General features: G+C 39.2%; 1 protein-coding gene across 4 annotated transcripts in view; it reads left to right on the forward strand.

The window, feature by feature from the left end:
• Positions 1-14,638, forward strand: part of nsmfa (NMDA receptor synaptonuclear signaling and neuronal migration factor a) — a 42,507-nt gene that overhangs the window by 10,866 nt on the left and 17,003 nt on the right. For 2 of the 4 annotated variants that reach the window (XM_013909873.1, XM_013909876.1), the window contains exons 2-6: positions 3,558-3,619; positions 3,909-4,844; positions 7,318-7,384; positions 8,369-8,374; positions 11,333-11,401. In XM_013909873.1, the coding sequence (XP_013765327.1) occupies positions 3,558-3,619; positions 3,909-4,844; positions 7,318-7,384; positions 8,369-8,374; positions 11,333-11,401 (1,140 nt within the window). The remainder of the gene's footprint in view (positions 1-3,557; positions 3,620-3,908; positions 4,845-7,317; positions 7,385-8,368; positions 8,375-11,332; positions 11,402-14,638) is intronic. The other 2 variants (XM_013909874.1, XM_013909875.1) reach the window with 2 other exon arrangements.

The raw sequence follows: 14,638 nt of genomic DNA on the forward strand, positions 1-14,638 counted from the left end.
AGGTTTGGTTTACATTAGCTGCAGTCTTAACCATTGACAGTGAACAGTGTAGAAGCCAAAAGACTCTGCGGTCACACAAGAAACATTTAAAATTACCGGTTAATTTGTTCTGTGTGAGGTTTTTGTTTTGCAGTAAAAACTTGTTGAACTGAGGTCTGTTCATCTATCCATTCATTTTCTTCCATTTATGCAATTCAGGGTTTTGGTTTGTGCTAGAGCTTATCCCAGCTGTCATAGTGCAGACCAGCACGTGGCACAGGGAGAACACAGAAACTACAAACAGCTGGATTCAAATACAGTGCTAACAACCGCACCACCTTTCTGCAAATCCCCAGCAAGGAAAGGTTGGGTCAGAGGTATACACATACTACTGAGCCCTCATCGAGCTGAGAAAAAGTTCACGCTTCAAAATTTTTTAGCAGTGAACAATACAAAAACATCTAGTGTGAATTTAATTGAGATAAAGATCAGCACTACAGCATCTGCAAACTCTTATCATATAAATTACCTGACCCTGAGACAGCCCTCAGTTATGCTGCAATAGGCCTAGGCTGCTGGAGGTTACCCATGATGCACTGACTGTTTCTTCTTCACTTAACTCTTTTCAGTCTCTGTGTGTTTATACGCCACTCTGCATTAAATTTAAACGAGTTATTATTCATCTCTGGCTCTCTTCCACAGCATGACCTAGTCCTGTCTTCCTCCCCTCACCATCCCTGAGCCTGGTTCTGCTGGAGGTTTCTTCCTGTTAAAAGGGAGTTTTTCCTTCCCACTGTCGCCACAGTGCTTGGTCACAGGGGGTCATATGATTGTTGGGCTTTTCTCTGTTGTCTTTGTATTATTGTAGGGTCTTTACCTTACAATATACGACACCTTGAGGCAACTGTTGTGATTTGACATTATATAAATAAAACTGAACTGATTTTTTTTTTTTAATTGTTAGTTATTATTAATCTCTGACTCTCTTCCACAGTGTGTGGAAGCCCGAGGTTTGTTCCTGTTGAAGGGGAGTTTTTCCTTCCAACTGTCACCAAGTGCTTGTTCATAGAGGGTTGCCTGATTGTTAGACCTAAACAGTATAAAGTGCCTTGATTAAATTGAACTGAATTAACTTCAATTAAATTTACTTACATTTACTTTTGGTTCATGCTCACCTTTAGTGGCTGAATGTCACATTAGTAGGGGCTGCCTCCAATATTCTTATATCATAAGATAAATATATGAAATAATGATGATATAATATATTTAAACATTTTCTCACATTAACACTCAGAAACCTATCCAAATAGTGTACTACTTACATTTGGTTCAAAAAAGATGCTCAGCATTAAAACATGTCTGTTTTTCTTATATGTTACCAGCACAGAAGAGGATTTAGTTCGTAGCACCCAAGGACCAAGGAGATAAGTGATCTATTTGAAAGACAATATCCCAGTACAGGGGATTGGGCTAAACATAACCATTAGGAAGATAACTTATGTCACTTTGGTTAAAGATGGGATTATATGTTGTTTTCTGCTCCCAGTTTTTTAATTGAGGCTCCCAATCTTGTGCTGATCAATGAGTAATGAGGTAATGAACACAAATGTTGTATTTCCCTTCTATCATGTGAAGTTTGGCCATTTAATGACACAATCTTCTTCTTTTGCACGGTTCTATTAGCAATATAATAGAGTACTATCAAAACCCACTGTATGTGGAAAATGTGCATTAATTTGTACAACCACGCTTTATATTTCTTTATTCATTCCAGTATTTGTACATCACAGCAATGGAAGGAGGCTGAAGGGACGTGGATCAGAACACATATTATCACAATTATATGGTTCTATGCTCGGGTCAAACTTAAGGACAAAATTGTTTTATAGTTTTTAAGGTTTACAGATATCTAGAGGTGAGAATATGTACAGGAATATTAACTTCTCTTACTGGACTGCTAGTTATTTCACTTACATTGCTTACATTTCAGTATGGCACATTTGACAGGCTGTAGAATATGCCTATATGGACTGCTATAAACAGGTCAGGTTTTATCATTAAATGGAAAAGTCAGGTTTGTCAGTCAGGTTTGTTTTTGTGCATTGTCTCAAGAGGAGCCTTGAGGATTAAAGGGGTGAAAGAGCACAGAGTGCACTAAGAATACAGAGCTGTGTCTCAATGAGAAACTGTGTGAGAGAAGTGTTTTCACTGCACTCCGGCTCTTTCTGTGATGGAGATTGTGTGAGTCAGTTTGTGTATGTGTGTGTATGCTTACTGTGCTGGACAGGCTTTAATAATTGACGGTGGTGCCGGGCGGAGGTGTACACCCACAGATTCTCCTGCATACAAGGGATTCTTCAGCACAGATACGTCAGCAGTTAGCTGTATTGGGAAAGCATAACCACTAGGAGCATTTGGGCTGCGGTGTTCAATTAGTACTAGTGTAACTAGTATGTTAGTATAACTGATATTGATATTGTGAACACATCAGATTATTATTAAAAAATAAATATAATATGCATAATGCTTCCATTTTAGAGAGAAACTCAGCATTTAAAGTCTGCATACAGTCAGCTGACAGTGTTCAAGTAAAATTAATACATTAAAAACATTAAGTGTTAAAATGGGCTGAATTATAGATCCCTTAATAGAGCAGTAGGTGGTTTCTTTTTCATCGAGCTTGCTGTTGGAAAGTTGAAACTATAAACAGCATATTTCAAGAGCTTAGCCGGTGGTTTGCTTGTATGGTAAAAACTACTACAGTGGTATTTTCTTCTTACACAGTAACTCATTGTAAGCATACAGTGTTTAACTCACTTCTCATGTCCTCTCCTCTGTCATTCCTTGTAGTTATCACTGCAGTACATTTCTCCAGAGTACCTATACTGACACTGAAAGAACATCTTTGTCTCTCTCATCCCTTTTCCATTACACAGAATCACTAGAGGAACATTAGCAGGTCAGTGTCAATCAACCGTGAGATCTGGGACTATTATTTTTAAAGGAGAAGCCCTCCTTGGTATTTAATTTTTGCTATATGTGGCTAAATGTGTATCTGTAAAGTGTTGTAACCTGCAAAGAGTTGTGAGTAAAAGATTAACCTGTTAGCATCTATTTTTGCTTCTACCAGCACATTAACAATCTTGGTCTGTTGCTGTCAAGGTCAAGTATTCACAGATATAGTAAGTGCAGCCACAAAACAAAAAAATCCCAGCACACCCACAGTCTGCCATCTGCAATTACACCTATCAATGCAAACTGAGGACCCACTGAGAAATTAAGTCGCCCTAAAACAATCCTTCACTCTATCTCCTCCTGTTGTCTCAAACTCTGTCTCCCTCAGGCTGGGGTTGCCTGGAGCGAGGAGATAAAACGGCTCCATCTTAATCTGTGGGTGGCACAAGCCTACAAAGAAGGCAATTAGGATTATAATTTACAATTCCCTTGCCCTTCTCTCCTCTCTCTCCCCTTTCTCTTCTTTCCCACTCATACCTCCTTTCCACCCATGATTTAATGTCTTTATGTGTGTCGTGTATGTGTGTGTGTGTGTGTGTGTGTGTGTGTGTGTGTCCCCACAGAGCAGCGCGAGCATTTGGAGAGTACCTGTCCCACACACACCCTGAAAACCGAAACGGATCAGGTCAGCGTCTCTGCCATCCTGTCATTTGTCCATCCCTCTATCTCCCCTGTGTGTATTCCTTTATGCTTTTAGTTCTTTTCTCACCTCATCCTCTGCTGAAATGCTAGGAAGCACTCATTGGTGTGTCACGATGACAGCTGATAACCGAAGAAAGATGATTATCCACTGTGCCAGCTTGTCATTTTTTTCCCACTCTTTCTGTTTTCTTGCTCTTTAGCACCTTGGTATATTTCTCATTCTTTAGCACTTTTAGTTGTCTTTATAACCATCTTCGTTTTTCAAATTCTAGCTCATCTTCTGTGTGAAACCTTGGTGGGTCCTGACCCGGAGTCGCCAAGTGACACATTTGGCCCCAACAACAACAACCACCTCCATCCCTGTTCTGAAACTAAGGGCTGTGAGGACAAACAGGAGACCAGCCTAGTGACACAGCCACTGGGCTTACTCCAGCCAACCCCATCTTCTATCACACTTTCTAACAAGGCACCAGCACGATTGTCCCTCGAACGCAGCTTCTCAGTGGAGGAAGACCAGCAGAAGTGTGTGGAGTGTACACTGCAGCCTTCACGTGTGTACACCATCACCACCCAGCACGGTATGCTGATGAGCGCCGGCCAGGGCAGCAAGGAGAGCCTCGAACTGGACGTCCTAAAGGAGAAGTCGGGGAGCAGTGGGGTAGGATCTAGGGGTGGCTCGATCCAGCCTTCCAATTCCCCTTCCTCCGCCTCATCGTCTCCAACCCAGTACCATCGCGCAAGCAGTGGCCGTGGCGCCAGCAGCTGTGGCAGCCACCATCACAGCAACCTTCACCATAGTATGCACCATCATGGAAACCACCACCACCACAATGTCTCGAGCATGAATCCGCCTTCCAGCAGCGGAGGAAGTAGCGCGGCAAGTGGAAGCAGCAGTAGCAACCAGCAGCCGCAGCTAACCGCTGCAGGCTCTCACTCTCATCATGCATCACACCACCACACCCACCATCATCATCACCTGTCTCAGCCTCCACTGCAGACCTCGGTCAGCGCCCACAACATTCGTAGCTGGGGCGAAGGTGGAAAAGGGGAGGCGGAGTGTAGCGGGTTGGCTTGTGAGTCGTGCAGTACTGCTCCCTCTCGAAGCCAGGGTTCCCTGGACCTGGAGAGTGCATCGAGAGAGGCAGGCAAGCAGCACCGACGCCTAGAGCGGATGTGGAGTGTGGACCGGATGACTGGGCTGGAGAGAGGTGAGAGGGTTCAGGACACAAAGGAAGGTAGAGGCTCAAAAGGCACAAACAAGTGGGGGGGAGGGTAGTGTAAGGTTCTCCATAAAGCCCTGTGGCTGGAATGGGTATGGGACCAGAGATGAAATAGATTTTGATCTTTTTTCAGTTTTATGTAGTTATTTCTAAATAAATTAAATACACTTTTAATTTGACATACGATGTATATAATTAAGTCAAACTAACAGAATCAATAGAAGAGTATATTTTCTCTGTGAAGCAAATAATTATAATGGTAATTATTAATATTTTACATTTTTAGTAAACTTTAACAGTGATGATGTTTTGTATATAAACCAATAAGAATAGCTACTTAAACATTCACTTCAATTCAATACAGTTTTATTTGTATAGCACCAAATCACAACAACAGTTGCTTCAAGGCACTTTATGCTGAAAGTTAAAGCCTCTTTATTACGTAGTACAAAGAAGCAGAAAAAATAATAGAAAATGGCAAAAAGAAACTACAGTACAGTGCAAAACTCTTGAGCCACTCCTCATTCCTTAATATTTTGTTAGGGAAAATATAAAATTGGTGCAACAAGTTATAGAAACATGTGCAAACATACATGGCAATATGGTATATAAGGCAAAAATGTTTGTACAATTCTTGATATGACCGCCTTTATTCTTCAACGTAACCTGAACTCTCTTGGGAAAGCCTTCTTTGAATTCTTTGAGCAGTCTTCAGGAATAGTTCTCCAAGTTTCCTGAAAGACATTCAAAGCTCTTCTTTGGATGTCGGCTGCCTTTTGTTCCGTTCTCTGTCAAGATGATCCCACTGTGTGTCAGTAATGTTGAGGTCCGGGCTCCGGGGGGCAATCCATGACTGATAGTGTTTCATTGTGTGCTTTTCTATCCAGACATTCAGGTATACAGTTTGCAGGGTGTTGGCAGTGTGCTTGGGATCACTGTCATGCGGAACAATGAGGCCAATGCCAATTAGCTTTCCAGATGGTATTGCACTGTGGCTAAAAATGGACTGGATTTCAGAATTCCATCAATTTTGATAAGATCTCCAACACTGGCTGAAATGAAGCCCCAAACCATGACAGAGCCCCCACCGTGTTTTGCAGATGGCTGTAGACACTCGTCTTCTGTCTGATTTTAACTTTTTCCCCCTGCCTATTCCAAGAACTTAAAAAAACGGTGAACCGAATTAAAAAAGGCCTTTCCTTTTTTTTTTTTTTTTAGGCCTCCTATTGCCTATGATGTTCTCCACTTGTCCAGTTTCTTAAATTTTCAATGACACGCTGCAAATTTTCAACAAATTACACTTGTCTCGGTGTACAAAATACTATTTGTAGATCCAACGAAAGAAATGGAAACCAACATGGTCTTTTTGGCAGGCTTCTTGTAATAAAGTGCCTAAAGATTGAAGTTAAAGTTATCTGAATAAAACTGTCTGTTATGTGCAGCTCTGGTTCATTACTTAGGTGCCTTTTAATGTTGGGGTGATAAATAGATCAATGTTAAGTGGCTTAACAAACAACAATAAAGCATTCCTCTGAAATGATCAGGTATAAGCACTGGACTGAAACAAGAGAGAACTATTGTTCAAGACCGCTCTAAAAATTACAATAAATTCTTGGAAGCAAAACATAAAGAAAATGAGGATTGGCTCGAGACTTCTCCACAAAAATTCATCTTTTTAATTCATGACGTTTAAAGGACGGCACAGTGGTGCAGCGGTTAGCACTGTGGCCTCACAGTAAGAAGCTTCTTGTCTTCCCTTTCATGTAGAGATTTGATGTTCCCCCTGTGCCTACATGGGTTTGTATCCAAAGTCCAAAGACATGCTTGTTAAGTTAATTGGTGATTCCAGCTTGAATGTGTGGTTTGATGAATAGTTAAGAAAATGGACGAGTGAATGAAGGATGTTATAGCAATGAAAAATAGTGCAAATGTAGGTTATAAAATCACTAGTAAAACACACCTTTGGTAGTTTTCACGAAAATCTTCTCCATCAGATTACTTTTTTTTAAACTTAAGATTCCATATAAACTCTATTTATAATACCTGAGTATAAAACAAGTAACAAATAAGCGCTTCATAAAATGACAAGAAATAACACTTATTACTATCAGTGTTTATCAGTCTAAGGAAACAAAACAAAAATAACGGATGCCTGCATTAAAAGAAGCTAATATTATATTTACTACTTCAAATCTATTTCTTCTCAGGTCTGGAGGGGATCGAGAGTTTGATGTTGTAACGTGGTGATCTGTATTTTTGACTCTTCGTCTGCCCGTCTCTTTCCTCTGCTGTCTCTTCCTTTGTGTCTCCCTCTCTCCATTTGTGGAGTGCTGGACTGTGAAGTGCTGGTGCTGGTTTTGTGATTTCATATTTCCAATAAATTTACTACGACATTTGCCAATATGGTCTATTTTTCTCTGTCTATTAAACTCGGAAACCTCATTTTTCTCTCTAATTGCAGAGGACACCAACTGGTTCCCCAAGGAAAATATGTTCACCTTTCAAACTGCTACAACAACCATGCAGGCGTGAGTGTCCAGTTCCTGTGCACACATGTACACAAACATGCACAGTCACAATTATGCCAGATCTGCTGTTTGAAAGGTCAGAGTAAACGTACCATGGCAATGTCTTATACAACTGCCTAGAAACAGACCATTACTGGCATACTTAACATTAAGGATTTTCTAATTGATTTATTATCTTCTAGGCTGCCATTGACTTCCCCGTGAGCAAGTTTAAAAATCAACTTGCAAACTATTATAAGTTTTGCTTAAGGAGGACATCCATCATAGTGACTATTTTGTTAATTCTCACATTTCCTTTTGGTTAAAATGTAATCAGCTACAAGTTTTTCTTCAAAGAAGAATAAAAGAAATGCTTAGACTGATCACTCTCATCTCATATGCATCATCATATTTATCGTTGTCCATATTACTAGTCTACACGAAAACCTGAAAACACCCCTTTTGAGGGCCGTAAAATCAATGCTGCATGTGCATTCGAGCTGGAATATTAGTCAGCGCGTTTGAATAAAAACGCGTGCACCTATTTGTGTAAGTGCATGAATTTATCTCTCAAAAACACCTGCAGTTGCAGAATATTTCTACTGTCACAACTTCTGATTAAAATATGCAGAATCTCCCACCGTTTCCAGCAAACTGTTTCTCCCCTTCACTGTCATTTTACCTCTTTTTAAGTCATTCACTTTGTGTTTTCGCCTTTCACCTTGTATTAGATGCTTGTTGCACCATCTGTGGAGCCCAAAGTCACACTCAACCACATATCCCGCAAAAGCTGTTTGATTCTATAATTAAATGCAAACCTACGGCACTAATATGGCTTTACTTTATTAGTTTTTACACATGGAGATTAAACATAAACTTCCTCTGTCTCATTCTGATTCTGTTCTTTGCCTCTCTGAGACTCAGTGCTCTCTGGTGCCTTAACTGTTTCTTCTTCTTTCTTGCTTCTCTTCTTGCATGCTAATTAATCTTGGGACCATCAAACAGGATCTCGTGAGTATTGTTCCCTGCCTGATTTCTTTTTTCCTCATCTAAATCCCTCGTCCTTAACTGCTGTTCCTTAACTTAGATGCTATCATTTAACCTTCATCATCGGGCTGCTTGTTGCGCTGAGTTAAAGAAAATAAATCATTACAAGAGAGAACCAAGCAGGATGTAGCGCAGTGCTCTCAAATAATATGAAAACTGAAATACATTTAATATTGCGTGTTTAGCTCTCTGAACAACTATAAAGCACAGTCAGCACAAATAATGTTAATTCATGTAAAAACTCAAAATGGCTAAAAATGTGACAGAAGGGAAGTCCGGTGTAATCCAGTGCTGCTGAGTAAGCCTGCCAAGCTCAAGTACAGAAAATGTCTGTGCGTTGGCTGACCTAAACCCTGGCAGCTCACATGCGTCCTGCAGTTTTACCAGTTTGGCACGCACACACTCGTCTAGGTCACAGCAATAGAGGGACTTTGGCCATTTAAGATATTTGTGTTAGTTATGTTGGTGCTCTAATCCTTCTTCACAGCCTTCCTAATTATCACTAAATCTGTGCTGGCTGACTTCAGCCATGTTTGGAACTAAATGTGTCTGAGAGATTTCATAAGTACAAGAACAAGTATTTATAGTGCAAAAATTCAATCCAAGTGTCTTCCAGTAAAATGCAACTTTTGGCTGTATTCAGTAAGTTCCATAAAACTTTGATAGATAAATAGCCTGTAAGAAATGTGCTGTGTGCAAAAGCTTCCTAACTAGCTTCAGCGGTAAGATAAATGCTAACATATTAACACTGCTTAACCAAGCCAGAACCTTAACATTTCATACTACATACCCCTTCCTGCTGCAACACACTGTGACTAACTAAGCCCAGCTAACCCGAGCTGCTACTTAACACTGAAAACATGTCAGGTTTTTATTAAACAGTCCACTCTTCAGTTGTAAGCACAAAGGTATTCAGTCCTGATGTCAGTATTTGTTATAAAAATATAAAAAACCCAAATTAACTGATTGTACTAAACAGTATGTATGATTAAATATATCATCATTTGAGAGAGAAAGTTTTCAAAGATATCTGTGTAGTCTATGAAAATCTATGTACACCCTTACTGTTTCCATAGAAATCAAGGAGGTAAGTAGCAGGAAAGTGCTGTTAATCACAATTAGATTAATCAGTTAATTAGACTTGTTAGCGTGTTACATGTCAAAGTTCATGAAAGTACAATTAGAAAAAGATTGAACTAGTATGGCTTGTTGGAAGAGTTGCCATGGCAGCAGGCCTAGGTTTGACTCAGGAACAACGCACAAGACTTCTTGAGATGTTCTGCCATAATGCACAGTGGCACGTGGCACATGTTGGTGAAAACCAAACACAACATACCAGCAAAAACACCTCATAGCAACTGTCAAGCATGGTGGTGCAGGGAAGATGATTTTTGCAACAGGACCTAGGCATCTTGCACTCACTGAGTTGACCATGAACTCATCAGTAAACCAGTGTTCTGGATGTTAGGCCACGTGTCCTAGAGCTAAACCTTAGCCAAATTTAGTTCATGCAACAAGATAATCATCCCAGGCAAAGTAAGTAGCAATGTTGTGGTAGCACTTTAGAGAGCTGTGCAAAAACAAATGGCTGGTAACCATAACGAACTAAAGCAACCTCGCAAAGAAGAATGGGCCAAAATTCCTCCACAACTCCTTTGAGTCATTGGGGTGTACTTAGCTTTTAAAAGGGCAGCATAGAGACCTTTGAAAACTTTCATTTTCATGTGACTCTGTGCTATTTCTAAAAACCTGTAAATAACATATCCAAGATCAACTCTGTTGTTTTGTATTATCAATACTTGACTAGGTAAACTAGCTAAAATTGGAGATACTTCTGACCAGTTTTATGGCTGAGGTGCCATGAAGTGCCAGTCTGGTGGAAGTGGATTAACACAATATTGTTTTGGGGTTTGTTTTTTTGTTTTCCTAAAATGGGATTTCTTTCCCAAACATAGAAAGTAAAGCCGCACCTCTTCATTAAATGGGCATGTTATTTGAGGGGGATTTTACTCATTCATTTTTATTTACTCGAGCAGAATGTGAAGTGCCCACAGTGGGGTATCACTGGTTAAAGGTAGTCTAGCTAAAACTCTGATTTGGACAAATGTTAATCAGTTTCACAGAATTGTTGGGTCACACTTTCAAATGACAATTAAGACTGTTGAAGACATAATCGCACATTGAAAGTGGTACATTTCACACCACGTTTGTACTTTGACACATGGAAGTCCAGTGTGAGCCCAGTGGTATGACTTTCTGCTAGTCAGAACACACTCAAGTTTCTCAGTAGTTCATATGAACGAATGGCAGGCCTCCACAAAAAGAAAATTCCTTCTTTTCTAAGAGGTCTTGCTAGGGGAAGATAGTTTTAATGTCAAGAAATGTTTCCATTAAAAATTGATGTACCTCATGTTGTGAATAAATACCCAAAGTACTGAAATACGTGCATGTATTTGAGTGTAGCTGCTTTTTGAGTTCACATACCTGCAAGAGCTGATTTAAGTATAGTGTATACTCCAAACTCAACATAACATTAAAATGCAAAGAAGGGTGCACTAGAAGCAAAGCGGGACTGATTCTGGGATGGTACAAAAAGTAAAAAAGTATAAAATTCCCCCCAAAACAAACTATTTCTTTAAGAATTGAAAAGTGTAACACTTGAAAAGTCACTTAAGGTGACAAGATACTCATTTCTATGGGATGATGGATTATTATAGATGCAAACTGGCACATGGGGTTATTTACCTTGCTGGTCTTTTTAGTCAAAGCTATCTGCTGTCTACCTACAACAGCATCCTCTTTATAGCCCAAAAACCCCTGCAGCTCAAAGCCGTGGCATCAGCCTCCCTGCACTGTCCTACCCCTCACTATGCCAGCATTCTCCTTCTCTCATCCCTTTAATACTGTGCCACATCATGGCAGGGCTTTCCGGGGATTTGTGCAGAGAAAAAGGAGAGAGAGGGAGCAGGAGTCAGCAGAAGTCATCCAGAGGTACGAAGCATCCCCCCCCCCCCTCAGGCGCAGTTTTTGGCGCTCATTTCTGGCTATGGTTCTGTTATTGCTTATTTACAGCCATATCTAATCTGTGTAAGCCAAATAGTTGGAGCATGGCACACGAGGTGTGAGGACATCAGGTTTTAAAAGAACCGGAAAAGGATCGCCTCACAATGCCCCAATTTCAAAGCCAGAATGAATCAAACTTTTATTCCAGTGTAAGGCTGGAAAATTGAAGATATGCTACATGGACAACTTACTTTTGTTTTTGTAGATGAGTTGTATGCAATTTGTCTGAATTAATTTGAGAAATATTTTGTATAGTTGCAAGCACCTAAGCATTTAAATCTGTAGTACACCACAGGCTGCTTTATTAGAGCTACATTTTAAATATGATGATATTGTTTTTATAAATATGTGTTTATTTACCTCAAAAAAAATTTTGATTCTGCAACATGGAGAAATGACTTTAGTTGCAAGTTCAGAACCTGTTTCACCCGGGCCCTGATACTCTGTCACACAGGGGCAGATGGCGTCTGCGACACGAGGCAGTACATCTCGATTCCTTTGACATCTGAGTGTTATCCATCTGCAGTGCCAATGTCATTAAAGCTGCGTGTTGTTTCATCGAAATGTGTGATTTGAGCACAAGGGAAAATAAACTGCAGAACAAACGTTTGGGGGCAGTTTACCTCTAAAACACACAAAAATCCATCCTGTGTCAGTCTCAAAGTGTTATTCTAAAAATATGGATTTTAGCACATTGAGGCTTTCTTTACCCTAAGGCTGTCAAAATTTTTAAATGCATGTTTATTTTTCTTTCTCCATTGTGGCTTTTTATCCACTCTAACTGGGTATTTGAACAACAGAAACAGATCAAAAACAAAACCAACCTCGAAGTGAATGCATTAGAAAATGCCTGCTTTGTGGACAGGGAACATTAGATATTTTATAAATGAGACATGAAATCTCTTGATGACACAATACTCTTTGTGATGGACTTTGTTCTTCATCATTTCCTTTCTGTAACTCTGAAACAGCTCAGTGAAAGCTTCTGTATGGAGATGTTGCAGTGGTGCTGGCTTAAGAATGGGATTTATTGTATTTTCTTGCCCACGGTGAACTCTAAATAATCATCCATATCACAGTCTGCTGATATAAACAGAATTTAAAAATGTATTCACATTAGGGTAAATCTGGTCTCTACCACAGCACAAAAGAATTATTCGTATAACAAGGCAATTTTCACGCAGGGTTTCTGTTAAAAACCAGTGAAAGCAGTGGATTCAATGCAAATTTTTCCACTTTGTTTGTTATATTATGAGATAATAATAATGAAGATAAAACTATAAACAAAAGCAAGGAAAAGTGAAGGAACCATTTCAATGCCTAATCGCTCCAATTTTTACTTTCACTCTTGAATTCTCTGAGTTATTACAGCTGCTTTGTGGCTTGTTTACGTGGGCTTTTTTATACCGTTCCTTATTTTCTCTATATTTTTTGTTTCGTTAAGCAGACAGATCGATAGATAGACATCTGAGACGGTTCTAAACGCTCTGTTTTCTTTCTACTACTAGCTCTGAATATGTGTATAACATGGCCACACAGCCACAGGTGTCTGAGCAGAGCAGTCTGACCCATCTTCTTTTTATAAGAGACAGCGAATCTGATTTTTACTGCGTGAAATTCTCCACATTCACTTTCACTATTAACTGAACTAAAACTGCATCATTATTATGTGTTATAGCAAAAATATATAGATGTTAAAAATGCCATAAGAGTCTAGTGTTACTTCCAAAACACAGGGAAAAACAAAGCCAGGAAGTCCTTTCCATAATCATTACTAAAAAAAAGTGTTCACTTTATATCTGTGATTTTCATCCCTGTTGTCTGCACAAAATTAAGACACTGCAGGTGTGATAGCATCTATTCATTTTCCACTTATTTAACTAGGTGGTGTGATTATGTTTCTGCTCATTTAATCAGCAATTTAGTCTGCAAATTTTACAGTTTACTACTGCAATAATGAACCACATATCATTTTAATAATCTAGGACTAAAGGAAACAAAATAGTTTTTCTGTGATAAGTATATGCACTATATTTAATTTCTAATTTAGACCATGTTACACTAGATCTAGATGATGAAGTTAGCTGTACAAACATGCAAAATCAAACCATGAATAAGTTATTCTCCTGACATTATTAAAGAAGTAAATCAAGGGAAAGAAGACTCTAAAGACTTCTTTCCCCTTTCTGCTGCTTCTATATTTATAGGCTTTACCAACAGACAATCACGCATATATTTCCCCACACACAACCACACGCTGAGACCATTAATAATGAGTGTTGACTGGTAGCTTAGTGAATCAACACTGAGTGTAGAGGGGACATGGGAGGAGCTCAGAAAGATAAAAGGATGTTTATCTGGGACTCTTGCATAGAACATTATGTCAGGATCAGGCAGCAAGTCACCCACAAAGTCTACACAAACCATAATACTTTGCTGCTATTAAGAAGATTAAACGCTTCCAAACGGTGCATGGTAATGCAACATCTCCAATATTTACTTACTCATAGGCTAGTATGAACGTTTATGTGTGTATGATCTGGTTTTAGATGGGTCAAAACCAACACCAGTCACACATTATGTTTCAGTGTACAAGACAGTTTAAATATCAAATATGTGTATCTCTGGTTATTTAATATGACATTTGATTGACAACTCATTTGGCAAATTCTTTGAAAGCCACACTCTGACTCATACCACAGTTTTTATAATATATAAAGCACGCGTTTATGTCCTTTATCTATAGTTTCATGAAAGTATGTACCTTTTTAAGCATTTTATGGTGAACCTTTTAAAATAGATGCATAACTATCATCCTTCTTTCTTTTCAGTGTTAGGGTTAGCAATGTCCCTGCTGTGTGTACTATGCAAGTGTGTTGCCCATTTAGTTCAGTATTACCTGAAATATCTGAGTTTCTTGTCTTTTCATGTGCTATAATTTTAGTCTGATTTGTGTTTTTATTTATTTGATTTTTTGCTTTAAACTTGTTAACAAACTCCACCACTAATATTGATAAACCGGACTGAGTAAAAACCATTTTTGCACCAATCACACACTGGTTGCAGAGGAGGAGTATTTCCTAAAGACTTTAGACATGGTCAATATATGTCATGGACATTATTCCATAAATTGTTCACTAGGTCTATGCTAACTTGACCAAAAAA

The sequence above is a fragment of the Pundamilia nyererei genome, unplaced genomic scaffold (assembly GCF_000239375.1).
Source record: "Pundamilia nyererei isolate P.nyererei 1_Seehausen unplaced genomic scaffold, PunNye1.0 scaffold00032, whole genome shotgun sequence".
NCBI lineage: Eukaryota > Metazoa > Chordata > Actinopteri > Cichliformes > Cichlidae > Pundamilia > Pundamilia nyererei.